This window comes from Rhea pennata, chromosome 3 (genome assembly GCF_028389875.1).
Source record: "Rhea pennata isolate bPtePen1 chromosome 3, bPtePen1.pri, whole genome shotgun sequence".
In the NCBI taxonomy this organism is placed as follows: domain Eukaryota; kingdom Metazoa; phylum Chordata; class Aves; order Rheiformes; family Rheidae; genus Rhea; species Rhea pennata.
Genome location: NC_084665.1, coordinates 78,421,900 through 78,445,779, shown reverse-complemented (window position 1 = coordinate 78,445,779; position 23,880 = coordinate 78,421,900). Strand labels below are relative to the sequence as shown.

Here is a 23,880-nt window from a genome sequence, read left to right as displayed (position 1 = left end):
TAATTTACAAGAAAGTCATTTCTTCATTTCCATTTTTCACACATGTACTGAAAATTTTGGGGTGAACAGGTATATTAAGTATATTTATTTTGCAGTATTTAGAGTAATATATCGCTGCAATAGGGCATTTCAGATTCTGAAATTTTGTTACTTCAATATATTGCTAACATTTCCATTTTCTGCTTTGCTACCTAATAAAAATGCATCAAAAGACAGTTATGTTAATAGGTGCTTTCATGAATAAATACATTAGGTATTAGTATTACTTGTTCTTGTTAATGCAAATCAAAAATAGTTCTTGTCAAGATACAAGCATGTGATGCTTAAATATTTTAGGTGGCCAATTTAAGACATAGTGTGGGAGTCTGATCTTTAATTATTTTTGAAGATTAGGCTCTTGTAAAATGGCAAGAAAGCAACCCAAAAATGCGGCACAAAACCAGAAAAAAATCATTTAGTCACCTTATATAATTTTAACCACTTTTTTTTTAACCTGTTCAAGCCTCTGGAGCCATTTACAATACTTCTGCAATAGTTCCATGCAGCATCAAGACTCCTCTTATCTGCTGCATTCAAGTTACTATATGTAACTTAGAGACTACATGTAGTCTCTAATAATAGGTGGAAGAGCTAATTAATTATTGGCTTGGCATGCCTATAATATAACAAGTTTTCAGAACCTATTCAAAAGTTTTTCAATCAATCACTGTGCCAGGCCAGTGCTGCTCTGAAGTATATAGCTGAAGGTTTTCCTTCAATTCCCAACCAACTTACAAATGTGCAGCGTAGAATCACTACAAGGTAATTAATAGTGATGTCAGATCAGCTTGACACCTCCAAAACACCTGTAGTCAGTAATGCCTAGATTTCCCATAAGAAAAACAACACAAACATTTCTGAAATGTTAAACCTCAATTAGGATTTTCTGGGGTTTTTTTTAAAGTGTAAGGACAAAAAGAGGTCTACTTAAAAAATGAAAAGGCACAACGGTTAAAAAACCCTTTTATTTTATAATGGATTTTTCACAATCATCTCCAAATGCTTCACAATAACTAGATACAAACTACTGTGTATCAAAACTACAGATTATGGTAGCTTAAATATACATGACAGAGATTACACTATTCATTCTTGAAGCTAGTAACAGAAGGAAAAAGCTAGAAGGTATAGGGAAGGAAGATTTGGCACAAATAATTTTAAGTGTGGAAACACACGAAGCTTGCTTTGTGAGGCAGAAGCCTTCAGAAGGCTGCTCAAAATCTTTCCTGGGACAGAACCAGCATAGTAGGGACCTTCACAAAATTCAGAAAATTAGTATCTGGAGACCCTTAAGTTTTAACAAATCTATAAAAGATCTTCAAACCAGTACGGTAACCTTTAACTAGAATTTAAAAATAAAAGGAGGGTCACTCCATCTAGAATGAATGAACTTTTTTCTTGACCAATACACAAGAAGAAAGTGAGATTTCTACCTGGAACAGCCACTGCAGAGCTCAAAGTTAGAGAGACCAAAGAGAGGAGCAGAAATTAAGATTGTGAAGATGAAGAAAAAGGAGTATTTCAGGAAAATCAAAGCTGAGTCAAGGTTATATGAGTAATGTTAAAAGAGGTGGCAAAAGGCAGATAAACAGATACAGGAATGTAGGCAGAGGAGTAGGAAGTTGGAAGCAAATGAAAGATTTGCATTGAGAAAAAAACAGAGAAGTATAGTTGCGATGGAGGCTCTACCCGCCAAAACCAAAATCTGAAAACAGTTCAGAACTAATTATAACACTCTTCTATTCAACAATTATACCATTTTTAAAAATGAAAAACAACTTGCGTAGACACGAAGTGACTGTGAGATACTGCCAATTCCTGAGAAATGTGCTGTGATTCATGCCAAAAACATTACCATGTTAAAGTGTGGCAGGTAAAGCTGTCCTAATATTCTTTTTTATTAAACAACTCTAAACACATGCTACACTGTCATAAAAAGACACGGTTGTCTTAGCAGCAGCAAATTTATCCTAATTTATAAGGAGTGCTTTCAAATGCACACCTTGCTTATAGCTGTGTTGCTACTGCTTCAGATTTATGCTTTATGCTTTACCTTGCCGTTGATGTTGCTGGTAAGTCTTAGTCCTTGGACTTTTTCACAAAACATCAAATGCTTAAAATGCAAATCAGCTCCTCATGGGATTTTTTTTTAATTGCATAAACAGGCAAGTGGCTTAACTTCTGCTCCTCAAAGCCAGATTATCACTTTCGAAAAGTCCACTGTGCAACTAAATACCTTTGAAAAAAATAGTTGTTAGTACATACCATCAGAGCACTTCCTCCTCCAGAAAGGTAGCTGGCCCTATATTTTATGTATGCTGTGCACATCATAAAATTCTTCTCTATAGCTGCAACAATCAGTTTGACAACAGTCAAACTGCAAACTTTGGAAAAGGGTTAAAGGATATGGAAGCTCTGCTCTAGAGTCAACAACAGATTTAATATTCTTCACCTTTAAAAATGTCCCTATTACTAAAAATCCAAAAGCTATCAGCTCATCTGACAACTTGAAATTCCAATATTAAAATGAAACACTGACCCCTATTCCTGAAGGCTTTGTTTTTTCTTTAAACAAGACTGAAGTGTTTCTTGAATATTAAGAAGAGTAAACAAGCTACGAATTGTAGAAGGACTGTGCCCAAAAGGGTGAATAGTTTTACTAGCGTGATGTACGGATCAGAAAAAAATACCATGAAGTCGTTAATATATTGACATTTTTATGTCAATAAACAGTTTAATGAAATAACTCACAGAAATGATATAATACAGGCACCTGGAAATTCACTCAGTAGCTGTCTAGTTTGTCATGGTAAAAATTTGGTAATTTTATCTTACGCATTAAGGACTGAGATATCAGAGGACTGTGTATTATCTGTCAGATAAAAATATGCAGGTGAGCAGCTACTACGGAGTAACTAAACCCATGCCCTGGATTGCCTTGCTCTAACTTGTTCAGCCATACCCTCAGCTTTAGTCTAAGTTTTTAAACTCAAATAGATCTACTGAAACACTGAAGAAAGGCTCTGGGCCAAATGCACCAAGAAAAATCACCGTAAGGGTTTAAAACTCTACTACTGCCTCCAGCCTTCCACGCTGCCTCTTGGCTGCCGCTGATCAGCCTGGCGGCAGATGGCCGGTGTGACCGTGCTCTTCTGCCTTGGCCCCTGATCTGCCTTAGCATGGTGGCACCAATATACCTTTCGCACTGGCACCAGTCAGTACCTGGGGCTGCTGAAGCAGAGGTGCTGGCCCACCGGTCACCGCTGCTGCCTGGGGATAAGCCCTGGCACGAAAGAGGCTGGGCAGCTCCAGGCAGCACCGTCGTCATCAGGCCCGGCTCAGCAGAGCAGAAGTCAGGATTCAAAGGGCTCAGAAGATCCCCAGAAGTTTAACACGGCTTCGTTAATCCTTTCAGAAGGTAACTGACACTCTCCTGAGCGTTCCCACATAGACAAACCCAAAGAGAGAGGAATCGGGATGTAGTATTTGTCCAGTAAAGCAAAATTTAAAATGACAAGCACCCAGAACCGTGGAGTCTGCGCTTTAGGAAACCAGAGGCTACAGAGGGAAGAGGGATAAAAATCGGCAAGCAGCAAAACTTGTACTTGGAGCAAAATGTAGCTTGCAAAGGACAGGCGCTAAAAACCAGCTTGTTTAATAGTCTTCAAACTTAACACACTACTTCCACTACACAAGCGCACACACACATTTCTATGTTACATAGAAAACACCGCTTTGAGGTTCCCTCTTTCATTGCTATTGCAAAACTTTCCCATTTGGCTCTTGCAACTAACACAGAAGAGCAATGACAGCACCCAATCGGAGCAAAAAGACATGCCCAGAGAAATCATCTTTCAAGAAAATCCTGCCTCCTAGCGAAAGGCGGCAGTCAGCCAACCACAGCATATGTATTTGCCGATAGTAAAATTAGTAAGAAGTTACTGAAAAATGATTATACTACCCAGATACTCAGAATTTCAGGCATATGCATCATCCAAAAGCTACATGACTTTGCTGCTCTCTTGGTTTTAGCTATCCAGAATTCAAAAGAATAATTACTGGATAAGCAATCAGTTTTAGGACTACCCAAGCCTGGAATTCACATCCTGAATTTAAAGAAGTAAAAACAACTTTCTACCATCCCATTTAAGGGATTTAATTTCAGCTGAGCTGGCAAAGCAGCTAACCATTCTCACAGTTCAACAGCTACAAAAGCAATTTAGCTTTCATAGCATTAGAGGTTGTTATCAGCTCATTAAAATAAAGCTTTCCCAGACTTCGTACTTACTCAAACTTCTGACAATCATCATCCACAACTGTTACATCAAAAGTAATTAAAGGCAAATCAAAGTAAAGAAGTGCAAGCATGTTACATGGAGAAATAAAAATTTAGAACAGAAGATGCACTCGTGAAAAACCCACATTTTGGCAGCTATTACAGCATATGACAAAATGGCTTGAGAAGCTGAGAACACTCAGAGGAATTTTAGGAACCCAAAATATTGTCTACAATTATTTTCATAAACATAGTTATATTTGAAAATGTCAGCCATATATAATAGGTTATATATAAATATACAGGTTTCTGGATTTCAGCTCAGTATTTAAGCAACCAGAATAGGCAAGTGGAAACTCTTAACAAATCATCTTACTTCACTGTTATTACTATCTGGACTATTATTTTAAGTACCACTCTTCAATAAAAAGCAGAAGTGATTAAACATAAATAAACTAATACAGAAGATGATTCCAAATTCATATTCAAAGTTTGTTAAACTAGTAGAAATCAAAGTATCATGGAGGGATGTTCACTTGAGCAGGGGATAAGAATTAGGATGTAGGGGATAAGGAGGCTGTTTGAGAATGTAAAATGTAAAAAAAAAAACACAGACGAGAAATGAAAGAATAAGGATTTTTTTTTTTTAAGTCTATTATTACACACACTGGGTATACAGAGATCTGTATTTGCTCAAGGCTGACTATATCTACTGCAAGCCCTTATTGACTGGAAATCTTTGCTACTTCATGGTTAATAAAGGAAAGAATTTTCAGAGTATTTTCAGCAGTGGTCCAGATGTGCATTTGATTTGTTCCTGCACTTACTCAAGCAGCTTGAAAATTTAATTCCGAAGTGTCTTTATGTGAAATTCAGAAAAGCAAAAATAATACTACAAAACATAAGCCTTTCTGCAGATTAATTTGAAGACCTAATGCCTTGTTTCTGAGAGGACCATTTCACACAGTCTCTTTGCAGTCAATACAAAGGACTTCCTTCATTTTCTTTAACTAAGATAACTGGTGGTTTGGCATTGCAGCTCCAGCAAGGCCTGTGATTTTGGAGATGCCAGCCAGAAAGTAGAAAAGGAGGGAGACTGGAGCGCTGCACCTTTTATAAAAGAAAACCCTAAAAGAGCTGCCATTAGACTTTGCATTTTTCATTTAGAATGCAAAATTCAGCTTGCTCCATCCAACAGGTCAGCTGTGCCAATAAACTACGGACATAACATATTTACTAGAAAGCTTCCTAAGAAGATGGTTTCTGAATTGGGTCTATTAGAAGTGAAGATATTTTCCTTCTGATTCTGATTTGATATTATCAAAACCCAAACAAATTCTGGAATTATTTTAATATTTTTGCTTCCTTCTGTCCCTTCTCCCACCTCAGGGAAAGAGGAACCATTTGTCATCCATTGACTTTAGCACCAAAGTGCAGCCAAAAGAACATTAAATCAGTACCTTTGTTTCTTTTGACTCATCTGAATTTATACCCAGTCAGTGTTTTACAGGCTAAGCCTGTTTCAGAACCTGGGGTAAAACATTTTTCTTTAGCTGTAATCATTTTTTATTAGTAAAAATTAATCAACAAACATCATCCTAATACTCCTGCCACAAACCAAAGGTATGCATTAGCCAAATTCTGAAAAAACGTTGTTTCCATGTATTGAACAGATGTAATAATCCACATGCATCTTAGCAAACCTTTCTAAACACATGAAAATTAGTTTTTACAACTGAAGGGCAAAAGCGAAGTTGTGAGTGATGAGAAATATGACATTTTGGAATAGGTGCACCTCAACAAATGCTTAACATTTCAAAGAAGAAAAACATATGCTGATAAAACTCAGTTTGCTCTTTTCCACATAAAATCTTCAGTTCATTTATCTTTATCCATCTAGAGCACACATGCATATAGATACACTCATAGAAGCAAATATGCACTATTGTTCCGCAACAGAAAATTTAAAAAGTACCCTCTCTCCAACCCAATACATGAGAATAAAATTGTACTCATCTCTCAGCTAACAAACAAATTCAGATCACTTCCAAAAGACAATCTTTCCAAGTATGTAGGCTTAGCTTGTATTCCCATTATTTGGAATACCTTTTAAAAGGTTTAAAGAAACTAGCAGACAGGTTGACTTGTTATTTATTTATAGAAGGTACCTGTGCGCCCAAAGGGGTGAACAGTGCCAAGAAGCTTTTCTGGCTAGCGCAAAATTATTGGCAGCAAGGCAGGACCCAACAGTTCTGCATTCCTGTGCAGCAGCTGGTTGTCAAGAGATGGATGGATGAATCTATGTCTAAATTTACTTCTGATATCAGCATGTAAGAATGCTTTCTTAAAATCACTGTTGAGAGGACAGTTTCCTTCCTGGGTCATTTTATATTTTATCTTTCAAGACCACAGTTTCCTTGCTTAGCAAAATATAAGCGGTCCATTTAAGTTCTGCTGCATTTTAGGTAATTTTTCTAATTATTTATTGGTCAGGGTCAGGAAAGGGGATGGCACAGGGAGAAAGAGCAGAGAGTAGTTAAGCAATACTACAAACTAGCAATGCTGAACACTAAGATTTTTCACATTTAAAAGGCTTTGACATTAAAACATAAAAGCAGAGGTAAAAAAAAGTGTCAGCATATCAAAATTTTAAAAAACTGCTGATGTCTTCACATAACAAACAAAGAACAAATCACACACAGTGTGAATGCTTTCATTCAAAGATTTCATAATACAAAGTATTAAATTACAAATTAGACCTATGAAGTGGCTAACAGATTTGGAAAGAGAGGCAAACACAGGTTAAATGAGTTGCCTAATGTGACTGCAAAGTCCAGAGCAAAGTCCAGGTATAGCTCCATGATAAGGCACTTGCAGATTTACTAAATGGCCAGAGCAGGATTACTATGAGAAACTACTGATTGGTTGTTGAATGAATCCCTAAACTAAAAGCCAACCTGTCAACTAAAAATCTGAAAAATGATGGATTTTTATTGCATTTAATACAACCGAAATATTGAAAACTTACTAAAATATTGGTTTTCTATACCAATGCTATGAAATATCATTTAAAACACTGATCCTGAATAAAATCCCAAATTATCACCAGAGCTAGGGGATGAAGCAGTAATTAATTGAATGATCTCCAAAAAGGTTGTAGCTTTGAGGGAGACAGAAGTTTCTGACTGTCACAGAAAGTCATTTTTCTGGCTGCTCAGCTTAGGCCTTCCCTTTTTTGCCTTACTTCTGATGAAACAAAAACCATAGCCTCCATACAGCTACAGCTCCCAAGCAATCCTATGACAGAAGAACGACTATTACATTTTCCAATACCTACGTTTTCACAAGAAGGCAAAGCTGGACTACCTGAGAAGATCACTTGCTCTGAAGGGACTAAAGGCCAGCCTCAGCTGGCACTGGTCACTGCATGGGCTTCTAGTGGCTCTGCTGAAGATCTACCCTTGAAAAGGTACTGCATTTATTATTACTATTATTAGTGACTGAATATTCAAGGGGGCCCAAATCTGTGAGCTCACATGTCTGAGCATCCTAAAACCCCTGGACAGCCATTCTCTTTATAACCAGACATGCTGGGTCAAAATTATACCTAACCTAAGCTGCCTGCTATGTCATTCCAGCAAAAATTACCAGAGTAGCACTCCCTAAATTCTGTACATGATAGAAGTGCATGAGCATTCCCTAATCCACCCCAGGAGGAAACTCAACCCGATTACCTTGAATATCTAAGGGAAATAGCTTGAGCTAATACAGTTGCCTTCTAAAGAAACAAGCTACAGAGTGCACATGTAGTCCCCTCCCCTCCCCGCTCCCACCCGACCCCCCAACCCAGCTTTAAAAGATGCAGGGATAGTATTAAAAAAGTTGAAGATGGAAAACGAGTGGCAAAGTCTCCGAACTACTACAGTTGGATTCCTCCTCTCAAAAAAAGAAAGAGTAATTGTCCACTGTCTTAAATTAAAACCAATCTCTACGGCTCTCCAAGAGCCCTGGAAGCATTCTGGGATGATGCCAAGGAAGTCGGGTGCGAGAGGCAGAGGAAGGCACCCTGGTGGCAGCCCCCTCCCCAGATTGCTCTACTCGCCAGCAAGCGGCAGGGATGTGCAGAAAATGAAGAATACTAAGAAACACAGAAAACAGTGAGCAGGGAATTGTCCACCTTAGGGAGAGATCGAGGGGAATCTCCAATATGAACTTACAGAAATGGAGAAGGCTGTTTCAAAGAGAAACGATTACACTGGGAAAACCACTCGTGGACACAAAAATATCACCGGTTTAGCCCCATTTGGCAGCTGAAACAGTAAGGAAAGATCCTGCCCAAGTAAGGTTTGGGCTTAACTGGAACGATGCAGAGGAACATCACAAAAGTCCTCAGCAAACCAAGTCTTCCCTACTACTATGGAAAACAAGGCAGTGTTGCAGTACACAGGGCATATACATGGGAATTACTGAAAAACTGCACTACAGAGAAAGAAGACGACTTTCCCAGGATCTCCTCCTTCTTCCTTTAGCTGTGTCTTCTGCAAAAGGTCTTTGTTTCAGTTTCTTAACAAGATTCCTTTGGCTCCATCATGCTTCCCCCTTTCTCCTTCTGTTCAGTACTTCCAAATAATACAAGCCATGAACACAAACTCAGCTACCATCTCTGCTCAGATGATGTACACATCAGCTTCAAAACCCTAAAACATTTTGCCTTTCAAAATGACAAAAAAAACCCATAAGCTTTCACTACAAGCAGCTCTCTTCACTGCATAATGCCCCTAAGACCTGTTCTCCAGCGAGTAATTTGTTTTCCAACCAGTGGTTTTAATAACATTAAGCAGAATTCTAGAGAAATGCTCAAGGACATAACTGGAATCTTAAATCAATTCCCCAATATGGTTTCTGTGCACTTAAAACATCTCATAGATTATAACCCTCCAGGAAAATCCATCCTATTATAAACAGAAATTACTTTATCAAGCTCTAAAGGAAATGGTCTCTGCCTGCTTTTTTCCATAAGCAACTAACAACTAACATCAACTACTAAAGAGATATTAGCACAAGAAAGAACTGTTAAAATTATTTTTTGCTGTTAACGCAAACACGCACTGTAGGAAAACCTCCATTTTGAGAGTATTTTCATATCTCAGGAAGGTCCTGCAAGGTACGGCCTTTACTGAACATTCATGCAGAACCTACATGGTGCAGGTTTGGGGGAGGAGGGGACCAGTACATCATACTGCCCTGAAGTCCTGTACCCCCGTGGGCTGCATCTTCTAGTTTGCTATCAACTACCGACAGAGACAACAGTTTTGTATCTCCTACAGCTAGCTCTTTAAAAATCAAAAGCCAAAAGCTTAGTACCAAAAGGTCATTAGAGATCAGAAGTCTGTAGTACTTTTACACATTAACCTGTCTAGCAGAGCCAGCAAAGGCTCCCCCTGCTTTTTCTCACGTGTGGCTTTTGGGAGCATTGCCATGCTGAAAAGGCAAAATTCTTTTTTGCCCAAGAACACACTATCTGGTAACAAATTTCCAGTCCAACGGCCTTGACAGAAGAACAAGCACATGCAGTCTTACAGATTTGTGTCGCCTCCAAGGTGTATGAACTGTCATAAAACTATTCAAAGAAACCAAAAACCAGTAATGCTCCTATCACACACTATGTGCTGTTTCAAATCTTACAGTAACAATAAGGTAAGTTACAGCTAAATATTTTTAACTGACAAAAAACTAACAGCTTATCCAGAAAAAAAATATTCTTAAAAGCCACTTAGCACCCTTCAGCCACTTTCAGGAAAATAAAGCCAGAAAGAAAACAAAATAATCCAAGTATTACAAGAAATTAAACTATATGCTACACTAAATTATTTTCACATTTCTAGAAGTGCAAGGGTAAGTGTAGTTACAGATGCAACTTATCTCAGTTTGGGCACTTTCCTAAATTTGGACTCATATGGAGAGAGTTCACCCTGGCTTAAATCTTACCTCAGAAGAGATTATAGTCAACATAAATTAATTTTGTTTTTACAGAATGCTTGCACATTCATCTAAGAGTTAAAAGGTGTGTGTTCACAATAAGCTATTCAGATCTAACACTACACGATGCTGGTGCCCTGTTCTGCTTTCTGCCACCATCGCCAACCTCGCGCTTCTCTGGCACCAGCTCCAGTACACACCTAACTTACCAGTGAGCTTGCTCAAGGGATCCTGCAGAAAACTACCCTGTCAGGAGAAAAGTGAGTATTTCCTTGCTAGTTTAAACCCCCTGAATGAGCTCACCGGGAGTCAGACCAGTGTCGCTGGCTAGCTCCTGGCAACGCCTGGAGGTAAAGAAGGGGGGAACGAGACTGTCTCCTTGTGGTGGAAACCAGCCATTAGCTCAAACCAAGGACTGGTTACTTTTTGCAAGTCTCCCAAGTTCAGCAATTTTATCACTCTGTAATGATTTTACTGGCTCTTACTGACCTTAGCAGTAACTTACAAGTAACAATTTTCAGGTATCTAAAAATACTGACCCACTGACTGTCAGAGGTTTTTTCTAAAGAACACTTGGTATTCTCGTTTCTTTAAAATCGCTTGATTCAAGACAACACCAAATTAAGATCTGAACAATGTTCCTCAGATACTTCCAGTAAGTACTTCAGCAAATACTTAACCTCTGATGTTTCTGCTCTTTCATTGGCATTTTTATTAAATAAATTATAAAGATCATTTCCACCGCTGAGGAGAATTTTACTAATATTGTGATAAATATTCTTAGATAACCTAATTCTTTTTTTAAAAATACAATGAAATAAACATAACATGACTTTTATGGATGTCACTGTCTTTGGTCTACATCCAAATGTATGCTAAAAATAATAAGAACAGAGTTATATTAAACTAGTAAAGTACAAGGTGTCTTCATGCAAAATAGTGGTTTGCATAAAACAGAAAAATATTTTTCCAGAGAAATGTAAACTAAACCAGCTAAAGGAAAAAACAACAGACAAACTGTTCTCAGTATTACAAAGACATTGAAGATTTAGTATTTACATATTATGCCAGAAACAGATTCTCGTATATTGGTGCCTGAGGTTCCATTTTTAGGACTAAAAATCGCAGATATGAGAGTATGAGTAAGAGCTGTATTTTGGTCAACTGAAAATCTAAATGAGTTACTGAAATATCTCATTAACTCCTATTTTCAAGAGCAGACCAGATAAACATCAGCAGCTTTTGTTACTATGTTCAAGAAACAAAATACTCATTTGAGGTACCTGAACTGAAGTTCAGAAATCCACAATGATTTTGACAAAAGGCAAGAGACTCTGCATATGCCTTTAAATTACCAGTGGATAGCAATTTTCAAGACTTTTCATTTCCATAGCTGAGATGTCCAAGAATTCATTAAATTTATTCATATAACAAGAACACATTAGGTTTCACAAATTTTTCTTCTTCTCCCTTCTCAATTTTGACAAATTCAGTCAAGCATCATCATTCCAGTGATATGAAAAACAGTTTTCCCCTTCATAAAAGCAATCATTACTTCCCAAAGCTCCAAGAGAAAAGACATTAGGCTCTAGCTTTGTTGCAACACATCAACAAGAGATAAGACCTGTAAAGTAGCAGCACTGGTCACGCAAAACACCTGTGTTGTGGACTGGAAACAGTAATACTTAAAAGAAAATCCTCCAGGGTTTTTGTTATTACTAACCTAGATACCATTTTGTATTTTCTATCAAAGCATCAAGTTCATATATGGCATTTTGAGGCTATGTATTTCATAGTTCTAAAGCATATGCTTCCTCTAGACATAGCTGAATATGGACTTTTCTGGTTTCTTTCTTAAACCGTATCTAATTATATCTCAACATGCTGCAGAAGCAACTTTCTTTCTTTAGGAAAGTGGGAATTTTAGCATTAAAAATCCGAGTTGTACTTGCTTCCTGCTTTTGCTCATGGCTACTGTTCTGAAGGCCAAAAGAAAAATACACGATCATCTGGAATTTTTAACAGTCAATTTAACAGTAAATAAAAAATGAGGTTAAAAAAATGATCCATTCCAAAACATGAACCACACTTATGGCTACTGTTATCAGATATTGTAACAAAAAAATTAAATTTATTTCAGAAGATGTTTGTGCCTTCCATTGCAAAGATTGTTTTAATTTATTTTTATCTTTTAGAAACACCTTTAATTCCTATCTAAAAATGAATCCAACCCCTATTTATTATTGAAGACACGAGAATGATGTAGGTCTCACTTGCAAGTTCTGCCTGAACAGGAGGGGGAATCTCTTCCCTGTGAGAGTGACGGAGCACTGGCACAGGTTGCCCAGAGAGGTTGTGGAGTCTCCTTCTCTGGAGATATTCAAGGCCTGCCTGGATGCAACCCTGTCTAACATGCTCTAGGTGACCCTGCTGAGCGGGGAGGTTGGACTAGATGATCTCCAGAGGTCTCTTCCAACCTTACTGATTCTATGATTCTATGAAAACCGTATTACAGACTGCAAGTTTCTGGAGATGCACCACTCTTTTGATCTACCAGAGCAACTATGAGAAATATGCATAAGTGGATGGTTTTATATGCAGATTGGACTACATTTCTTGCCTTTTCTACTGCTGATGTTCCTCCACCAATGCAGCATAACAACGTGAACAGATTCTGGCATATTAACCATTACGATGTTTTTCTCAAGCCAAAAAGTCTAGTTCTAACGCAAGTGGCAGCAAGCACTACACCTACACTAGCATTCCTCTTTTTGCAACCACTGATGGCACTGCACTGAAGTATTGGGAGTGGTGGGAAACTAAGAGAGAAAAGGGAAACTAAGACAAAGCATTTGGCTGCCCTTGTAATTGGCAATCAACCTGAAGAGCCACTTCAGGTCATGAGAAATTTCAAAGATGACAACTCTTTCATAGTTCTCTTCCCACGGTCAGAAAAGAATACTGCATGGAAAAGAAATATTACATGAAAAAACTACTTTTCACTAGCTTTTATGATAAAGTGCATGTAAGCCAAACAATATACAAGGGTATCAATCACTTCCCTAATTAACTGCCTCTTCAAAGTAGTGCACAAACTTGTAAGAACGTTCAATGTATATCAGCTGGCTCACGTACTGTTTTGGGATACTGTTATCTGCAATCCTTTTACCGGATGTAGCGTCATTGTCTCAGTGCAGATGATTCAGATAAAAACCAATGTGAAAACATAGTTTGTTTTCATGTTTAAGATCTCCACTGGTCTCCCACAACAATAACAGGAAGAGCTGTATGGATCGATATGCAAGATTATTAATAGGGACTTTTCTTCTCCTACTCATGAATATGTATGTACAACTTTCTTAACCAGGTAAAATATGTAACACTTACCAGATCTCTATGAAGCACCCAGTTTGCATGGAGGTAATGGATTCCATCAAGGATCTGGTAAAGTAGTGATTTAACCATAGATCTTGGCAACTGCATGGGCTTTTTATTTGCTTTTGAGGCACGGTGAAACTTGATAATATGCTAGAAATAAAACAAGTAGAAACATGAAGTGTGTTAGATAAGTAAGAAGTTTTATTAACTATTAACACTAAATAATGGAATGAAATACAAAGTTTGTTGAACTTTGCAAATAAAGTAATAGTCATGTGCCCCTAATTTTCTTAAATTGTTTTTTGTTCTCCAAGTTGCTTTAAAAAGGGCTGTCAAGCTCTTCACAACATCTAAAGACTGGCTACTTACCTCCACCAAAAATTCTTAGATGTTCTCCTCCCTCCCCCCTCCCCATCTGAGATGCCTTATCCTCACAGCTGCCAGAGCAGAAGCTTCCAAACCAGCAGTACTTACTAGGAAGATAGCTGCACTTTATGTTTTTGCATCTTCCCTCTTCTCCAAAGACACCTGGGGTAGAGCACTTGCAACTACTTTTGTGTTCCCCCCCCTAAACTGCAATCCCAGCAGACGAGATTTTTTAAAAAAAAAAAAAAACTACACGCAAAAACATTAGGGTGAAATCATGTACAAACACCTAAAAACAGCTATATTCTCCCTTCAGAGCTTTGGCTGTGGATGCCACCGGTGATGACAAGCTAGCGGTTCCTGGATTACAGAAGTCACTCGGTCATTAGGGGATAGATACGGCTTGAGAACGAAGAATGCAAAAAGGGACCCCAGCATCAGTCAGTGGAAGGAACGAAAAGAAGGAAGTGAAAAGACTGCTGAGAGATCATAAAGTATTCATAAACTAATGAACACTTATTGTAAGATCAGCATGGAGATGACGGGTGAGGTTTGGTTTTGCTAGCCTGCACAAGACAAGAAATGAAATGGGGCTCAGGGGTGCTCTACATTTTCAGTCCTCACCCCAGGTTGGACCACGAGAGGCACAAGCCCTGCCTTAACCTGTCATCTGGCAAATTAGCCAACGCGCTCCTCCCGATGAATATGTATCCTCCTCAGGAGATTCAAAGCAGCACCTCAAATAACAAAACAGTTTTCAATTACGTGCTTTTTTTAGGATAGGAATTATAAGGGCAATTTGCATTTCTACTGAAAGCAATTCAGAATGCTAATCTGAGCAGTGACAAGACTATTAATTACTCAGGTCTTTAAATAGGATTCGTCTGGTTCAAGAGCTCGCTCCCTCCCTCGCCCGTCCCAGTCACACGGTGGCCGGCAGTGGCGGGTGCCTCCAGCAGCCCCCTGCTCCCCGCTGCCCCCGCCGCGGCTCGCCGCCTCCCGCTCCCGACACAGTAACGCTTCCCTCGCAGCTACCGTCACCTCCGGCCGCTGCGCTCAGCGAAAGGTGTAGACAGAAAAAAATAATGTGGAAAACCCCAAACAAATCGGAACAAAAGCCTGGTTACTGCCTATCCACAGTAATGTTCCTACGCATCCTTCCGCTACTAAAACCACAACAGTGATGGCTGTATATTAAGGAAAACATCTAGTATAAAAAGAAAAATCCACAGGATTATCAGTTTTTAATACACAGACAAGGATTAGCAAACAAACCAAGCTCTTGGTACCTTATTCTTCAATCGTGCAATTACTCTGAAAACTGCGAGGGATCACCTCCCTCGGAAACGCTCCTTGCTGGCAGGTCGCAGAAGGCTGCGGCTGAAGCGTGGCCGTCGCCACCTCCCAGCGCGGGCGCGCTGCGCGCTGGTGGCCGCCGCGGCGCGCGCCCCGCCGCCTCCCGGGCCAGCGCGTGGCCCAGCCCGCGCTCGTCCGCCTCCGAAACGCCACCCGCACGCCACGCGGCCCAGACGAGCTGCTTCTGGCGGCGACCCGTCCGCCACGGAAGCGCGCTCCTTGCCCTCCGCCTCGGGGCAAGCGCGCGGGCGATTTTGCTTCTCTCGCCCCCCGCGGCCCTGCACCTCGATTTCGACTTTGTTCCTGCCTTCCGCCGCGTTTTGTTGCGGTCTCTGCTTCTCGCAAAGAAGCCAGAGGGGCCGTCGTCGCACAGCCACAGCCAGCGCGAGGTGCTTCTGCAGTAACAGCGGGGCCTCCAGGCTGCCAGAGGCGCGTAGCAAACGGCTCAGAGGACACCCGGCGAGGCGATCCGCTGCAGAGCCTTCCACCACCTTCGGCACTGCACAGCCCCAGCCACCGACACCAGCAAAATTCAGTGACCACCACGAGAGAGAGAGAGAGAGGTGCCCAAATACTGCAACAGCAGCAAGGCGTTCCGCTTTTTCAACTGCATGCGTTTTGAATCGCACGAGCATGAACTGCAACCGATAGTTTTGCTTTAAGCAGGCAGTATCTCCATTAAATAAAATCCCATTTCCTAGAAAAATGAATAAAAATTATTGCTGCTAACTTACTCTAATATAGACAGGTTTATATTAGTCACAACAGCCAACCTGACTCTATCACAATTAAGATCTGAGGATTGAACTGAAAGTAAACTAAAAATAAACTACGCAGCCAAATAGTTCAGGGAACTAAGAAGCTGAATCTGTCCCATGCCACTGGGATGAAGCCACTGCCCTTGTGACCAAGTCCTATTCTCGGGAGGTTTGTGAAAAATAAGTTCTTCCAATTTCTTGCGTGCAAGTATAGAAAAAGACCATCACACAAGCAGGACTAAACAACTACTGGAATGGCAGCATCCTTCTAAGAATCAGAAGAGCAAAGAGATGCCATTACTGATCCCTGTCTCTTCTACTGGAAGCAATGAGCACAAGCCCTTTCTTATTTCTTTATTTTTTTCAGAAATATACCTATATGGTCCTACTACTGCTGGGGAAAATATCCCCAAATTAACAAATACAAATTAAAAAAAAAATAAAGAGGCACAATAGAAATAAATGAATGGTCGTAACTTGACAAAAGTCTCTCAGGTCAGGCAGAAATCAGGCATGGATCAGGACGGTCAGGTGCATCACGAGCTCCAAAGCGAAGGACGCGATACCAACACAACTACATCGAAAGAATTATGACCAGAGCAATTCTGCTGACCAGCTACAGCAGGGAGATATGCTCTTTCCGTGTCACAAAACATTTAAGATCTAACAGTTTAAATCCGAGACCTCAGCTGTAGAAACGGGTACAGGTGACAGTGCAAGCTAATATGTTCCTTACACACAACTGCACCGCACAAGTGAAATGAGGCATTCGCTACCAGCTCCAGTTCCTGGGTAGTCCCAATGTGCAGTCTTAAATATGGCATGTAATATCCCTAACCTTAAGGCTAATGAGGATTTGGATAATTTCAGTCCTCCGATGCAGGAAAAAAGAAGTAGTAGTCAATACACAAACATACAGACACAGTGTTTAGAAAATAAAATAAAGGAATTATAACCAGGATCTTTCCCTTCCCTTGATGACTGCCTTGACCACTAGACTAGAGAACCGACTAGAGAACCATCCTCTTTCTGCCTAAGATCCAATAAAGCTTTTGGCACAATGGTGCAGTGTTCAGGCTGTCCTGGAAGCTGGCGTATAGACTTGAATCCCATCACATGCTGGAGGTGACTGAATCCAACTAAGCGTTCTCCTCTGCTTTAAGCGGCAGTGGGACCTTCTCCTAACGAAAGGGGTAGGAAAAGGAAATAAAAGAAGTATTTTCTCCTTTTACATCACAGAGGAGTGCCCTGTTCAGACTGCTGAGGGTTATATCAGTTTCTACATGTCCAGCGAGCTCTTAAAAGAGCACCCAAGATGCAACCCGGGGCCCAGGTGCTACAGGACACCACAGCTCCTAACTTTAAAGTGTGCAGGTTCCTTGCTGAGTCCTGCCCACAGGCAATAACCATCACGAACAAAACACAAGAACTTTCCACAATTTAATGAAGTCAAAGAGGCAAGTTTGTAGTGAGAAGATGAGCAGAGAGAGGGTGAAACAGCTTCAAGGTCCTCTCCATCTTTTTCCACTGTCACTTGCTAAAGCTGGCTTGACTCCCCATTCCTTCTGGTAGTGCCCCGAAGGCTGCAAAATACTGAGGCACATCCAGCAAAACAGCCCAGCCCTAAGTGCCAGTGTGCTACATCACTTACTTACATGCAACGGAAGAGAAACCCCTCTCCAAGGTTATTCCACTAATTTCGTTTTTATTTGCCAGAACACTCTAGATGACATTTTTAAAAGATTGTCTAATTTGAGTTTTAAAACTGCACGTAACAGCAAGCTCTCCTTCTGACACAACTAAGAAGATTCACAATGAAAGCAGGGGCATGCAAGTCATATGAAGTAAATGAAACCTGAAGAAATATCCAGTAGAAGTGGCCAACTCAGTTTCCCTTTGTAGGCAACTGTATTTTCAAATTCCCAAATATTAAAAACATATTGCTGCTAACTTGACTCCAAAAAACACAGGAAAAAAAGTTAATATTCTGAGACAATTAGGCTTTCGCTTTTGAAAATAAATACAATCTAGAAATATTTCCATTCCATTTATATATTATGCTTTAAATTTAAACTAAACATTAACTTTGTGGCAGTGGCTTTAAGTCTGATTTATAAATAAAGTAATACTTCACTGAACAACATTAAAATGTAAAATTGTTACCCCTTTAGAAAATTAATGAGGCTTCAGATGCTTTCTATAATTTGCTATTTACAATCTCTGTGACCATAGGTCTTATTTACTAACTTCATATTCCTCTTTTTCAACTTCAAAAAATGTGTAACAATTGAGAGGAAAAAATTGGCGAACAGGCTTATTTCAGCAAGACTTTATCAAAATTAACTTTTATCAAAGCCAAGACCATATAAATGGCAATACACAAAGAAATGAAACAAACCTAAGCAATAATTATACAGTTGTGACTCTTGAAAGAGTATTTAACCACTTTGCTTATGCGTCTGCTACATTAGCTTCTGAAGTGTCCTAAGGAGCTTGAAAACTGGCTTATGAGGAACAACGTACATTTTCCACATCTTCCACCATAAACAGTGTAAAAATAATGCAAGACAATATATATCGCAAAACCATTTAATTTATTCTATGAAAACTCCTAGTATTTAGTCAATATTTAAATGAGCATTCAGCAAGGTCCTAACCTAAATTTAGTCTGTTTCTAAGGAAGTCAAGCTGATGCAAATTTACTCTATTTTTGTGTCAACCTATTCCTGATTCCAAGAACTACTGTTCAGTATGGCAGAGGCTAAAATAAGTAAATAAGTTAGACCTGGAAAGGTTTCATTAAAATAAGAAGTCAGCTAAAGGAGAGATTTTACATATGCCTGGCAAAAAGAAGTTACAGTGTGAGCTCCCACCTCAGTAACATAAGATGATCCACACAGGAGCCTGACTTCAAGATACAAATCACTTGAAAACCTGGCTTCTTGAACCCTGCCACTCAAGGAAATGCTATTTTATATTGCAAGAATCTATCAAATGCAAATGTATTCACGGCAACCTGGACGCCTTCCTCAACTATGGTTTCCCACTCTCCCTGATGAGGTAAGTTGTCTGTCTGCACCCAGATCTTTGCAAAACTCGTCTTTCTATTTAATTCTTAATCTGAGCTTTGAGAATAAAGCAGAATTATGTCAGACATTTCCAATGCACCGCTAAACAAGTATAATTATGTTTTATTACTCAAGAGACTGAAGTTTAGACACACACTAAATCTGTCCCAGGGTCAAGAGGAAGATTCAGATCATACGGTTTCAAGTATCATCTTAAAGAATAAAATGATTTCTGCCCTCTCGCTTCAGCAATCAATATCCAAACAAAGGTGACCATCACAGATAAGTTTTAACGGTAAAGCACCTAAAAGCTATGAAAAATAAATCAAAAAACTAAAGTCTAAATCTAAAAACTGAATGTGTATTGTTTGCACAGTTTTCAAACACAGGGAGCAAGATAGCCCCAGCTAACCAGAGTAACATTTGTTTGCTTTTCCAAAGATAAATCACTTAACTTCGTATGCGTACACTTGGAACTAAATTTAGACACCAAAGTTTCAGACACCCAAAATATTTTGTCCAGTGTACAGAATGAAAACAAAACAAAAATGGGTAAAATTATTTCTACGGAAACCACTGAAATTTCCAATTCTGGGTGTTCCACAACAACTGATAAAACAGCCCTGTAAAAAGGGAGGAAGGGAGGGGGGAAAAAAAAGGTGTGTTGCAGCACCCTCATGGTAAGCCCTGCCATTATCGAGCATCTTCCACTGAATCTCATTAACCAAACTGCTTTATGAAAAATCCATTACCAAGTGACAAGAGGTCATTGCAAGTATCAGTGAAGGGAGCTTTAGTCCAGGAACTTTTTGGAAATCAGAATTCAACTACCATGTCAGGATATCTGAGATACTGTAAGTATTCAGGACACTCTTATCCACATTAATCCTTTACAGACTTTGTGGTTTTACATCCATGTCTCTGTCTTTGCGCTCTGCTCCTATCTGTTGTCTACTCCAATTCTCATGCCCCAAGATGCAGAAACCCCTACAACTTTGCCAGCAAAAGCAAATGAAATAATCCAAGAGTTTTGTGATGAATGCATTCTCAGAGCAGACTGCTATCCAAAAGGCAAGCTGCTGCTCTCCATAAAATCCAACCATTACTTTCACATCAAAAAAGATCCTATCTATTATATTTACCAAAGGATAAACCATGCCATAAAGAAAACTTGCCATAACAACGGCTGATGATAAAAAAAAGAAATGTGACATTAAGGCAAGCAAAAGCCCACACCAATTCCTTCTTCCTCTGCAAATCCTCTACTATCCAGCCAGCAGGAAGATATCTATAATGGCAATAATGTCTGTGACAGAGAGACTGCACCAAGAATCACTTAATGGAGTGGGACTAGAATAAACCAAACAGACACAGGACTATAGAAAACTAAAAAAACCCACCACCACCAACAAAAAAACACTGCTACATGGAGAAAAATATTTCCATTCATGTAAAAATACTTATCATCAACTACCCCTTGAATTAGCCTCATGATTAAAAGCTACACTGACACCTAGAAGAAGTAAGAACTACAGCCGATCATACCAGATTTGAAGAAGACTTTAAAACTTAGATCTATTAGAAAATGTTCATGTGATTAAAGAAATTTGCAAGGTTCTTGCACAAATCAATATGTTGCACCCTCACAATTTCATTTATCATACAGCAACATTACTCAAAACATTGTTAACTGAAATTGAGCATCTTTATTTGTATAACAAGATAGTTGGCTCGTTTTATGGAATTCCTGTGTCGGAAGAATATTTTCCCCTTTCCATTACTTGATGAAGATCATTTTCAAGCATGCATAACTATGGTTATAACCTCTATCCTAAATTTTAAAAAACAGAATCCATGTAACAAATATTCCATATAATACAAAATTGGTCTGTCTGTATTTTTTTATTGGTATCAAGGAACACTTCACAATTAATTTTACTCCAACTTTTTCAGTTCTCTTTGCTATTGCAGGTACTTGCTAGAGATCACTAAAACCAAATAAAAGAGGAACATTTTACCAAACCATAAAAAATCCATATTCATTGTTTAATGAGTCTCAGATAATGAATATATCATCACATTCAATATTACCAAATCATTTTAATAAACTATTCAATCACCTATAGCCATTAAAAAAATATATTCAACACATTTTATTGTGACAAAAAGTCACTGCATATCAGGATGAGGTAATATAAAAAATTTTTGATTTTAATGAAAAATGACAATAGATTTTCAGGACAGTGGATCTTAGGCTTTGAAATTATGCATAAATATTAAATGATTCTGAGAATTAACTGTGTACCATACCCCATCAATTCAGAACATAAAAACAGTTGCAATAATGTTGCTTAGAATCAAGAATCCTATTTAAGAATTATGGAGGCTATGGAATTGAACATATTGAATGGTATGTTTATTTGCAGCATTTAAGTAAAAGTTTGTGCGCCTTAGAAATTACTTCCAATATTAAAGAGTAGATGTTATAAAGGTAAATGAAACTGTCTGGGAACAAAATGAAAGCTACAGGTTTTATAACCTCTCCAATGGCTAAAAACTACACTGTTGCCAAATAAAATTCACCTCTGGCACAGGATCTCATTTATAATTTTTTTTAAGTCTAAGAAAAGTCCAGTGTAGTCCATCCTGCACAGAATATATTTCAAATAAATCTGAATAGTCTTTAAGTGCATAAGTCTTACATAGGAAGTTGTGGACAGCAGTATAAAGCTTTAAACTAAGATAAAACAAGAACATATATGAAAATTGAATAGGAAAATAAGTTAAGTTCTTAGTGATAAAACAGCAAAAACTCGTGCATTTAAAATGACCACTTCTTTTTAATTCAATAATAAGCATAGCAGAAAAGAGACTTATCAGCTGAGGGAACTACACCTTTTTTTTCTCTGAGAGAGGGAGAGAGATTTTATCCACATATAGTTTGTAAGGCTGTTAAGCCATAAGTGTGTATTGGAAGAAGGGAACTGCAAAAATAGTATCAATTGCACACATAGGTTTAATATTAACTCAGCTACGTGTCACTAAACTATATTTTTATCTCAACATAATTTAAGTCAGACAGACAACCTGAATGAAATTGAGATTAAAAGCATCCAAGACATTATGAGTAACTACTGAAAAGGGAATATGCCTCACAAAAGCAGGAACAACAAACTGTAAATTATCATATGTGGCACATCCAGTATCCTAAAAATTTTACCAATTGACAACAACTAATAACCAAGGAAATCACAAGAAAATCATTTGTGGATTACACTGAGAATTACAGAAATAAAAGCAAGTAGGTGTTTCAAATCCATTGGTCAAAAGAATTGCTATACTCTTAGACATTCTTTCCTGTAACTTTACAAATGATTGCCTAATATAATTTGAGAGGTGATGAAGGAAAAAATCATTGATAGGCTTAGTAATTAAACAGTGAATGTTTGTGGGCAAGGACAACATAGTAAGTCTTCCTACTACCAGTCAAAAGCAGTTCTGAATGAGCATTGGTTTCCTCATCCCTTGTTAGAAGTTACAGCAAATTATAAAGAAGGCTCAAATTGCAGATTTGAGCAGTCTAACCCTTGAGAATTAAATATAGAGTTTTTTTTAAAAAAAAGTTCTTGCTCACTATAAAAGAACTTTTTAATAAGCTTAATTGGCACCATCAATTTTCTTCATTAGAATGGTACAATCTTTTTCAGTATTACAAAATGAACAAAGTACGATAGCATCTAATATAGTTTATTCATCTCTTGCCAAATGTTTTCAGTACAGAAGCCCAAAATTTAATGATTTTAATTAATCTGATGTTTATAAGTGACGAGCATTTACTCCTCACATTGAAGCCTGTAAGAGTTACTAAAGCCGGGCAGCTTTGAACATACCGCCGATTCTCACACTTCAATACAAATTCTGGTAACTAATTTTAGGTGCCTATATTTGAAACTGTTGGTCTCTCTGAATTTACATCTCTCCAGTGAGAGCACATCTATCATTCCAAAATTTAAATCTTTTCAAATGGATACCCACAATGAATAGACTTATTTTGCTTTCCTGTAGTGCTGTGGGGGCACATGGTCCTCAATAGTAACAAAATGCGCCAATTCCCTACCAAATCTCTACCCCGAAGAGCTGAAAGGGCACAAGCTGTAAGCATAGGAAATGCAAAACACAACACAACACAAACAGAATGACAAGTGGTTATTATACTGAAATGCGTTACAAAATAAGTGGATTTTCAGGAGTTTTTTTGAAGGAGGATAGTGAAGGATCTTTACGTACGTTAATTGGGAGGCTGTTCCATGTGTAGGAGGCAGCGTGGAAAAAGACACAAAGTTGGGAGTGAGCAAAAGAGACAAAAGGGGAATTTAAGAGTGATGCTTGGGAGGTGCTGACAGAAAAGAAAATGAGGAGCAAGGTTAAGCCAGAACCAAGAGTGCCTTGAAAATGGCTAACTTTATGCAAAGGAGGAAAAAAAAAAAAAAAAAAGAATTCCTGTAAAGCTTAAGAAGCAAGGAAACATGGGCAAGTAAGTATACAGAAAGGGAAAATGATTTGTGTAGCATGTTCCATAGAAAAAAGTAAAGAGAGTTAAGAAGTGCGAGACCAGTTCACATCAAATAGCTAGTGTAACAAACATTCAATCTCAAATAAT

General features: G+C 38.5%; 1 protein-coding gene across 1 annotated transcript in view; it reads right to left on the bottom strand.

Annotated features, from left to right (window-relative positions):
• The window catches only part of CDK19 (cyclin dependent kinase 19), a 124,824-nt gene that overhangs the window by 45,796 nt on the left and 55,148 nt on the right, over positions 1-23,880 (bottom strand). The window contains exon 4 of the mRNA XM_062572651.1: positions 13,682-13,822. Within this exon, the coding sequence (XP_062428635.1) occupies positions 13,682-13,822 (141 nt within the window). The remainder of the gene's footprint in view (positions 1-13,681; positions 13,823-23,880) is intronic.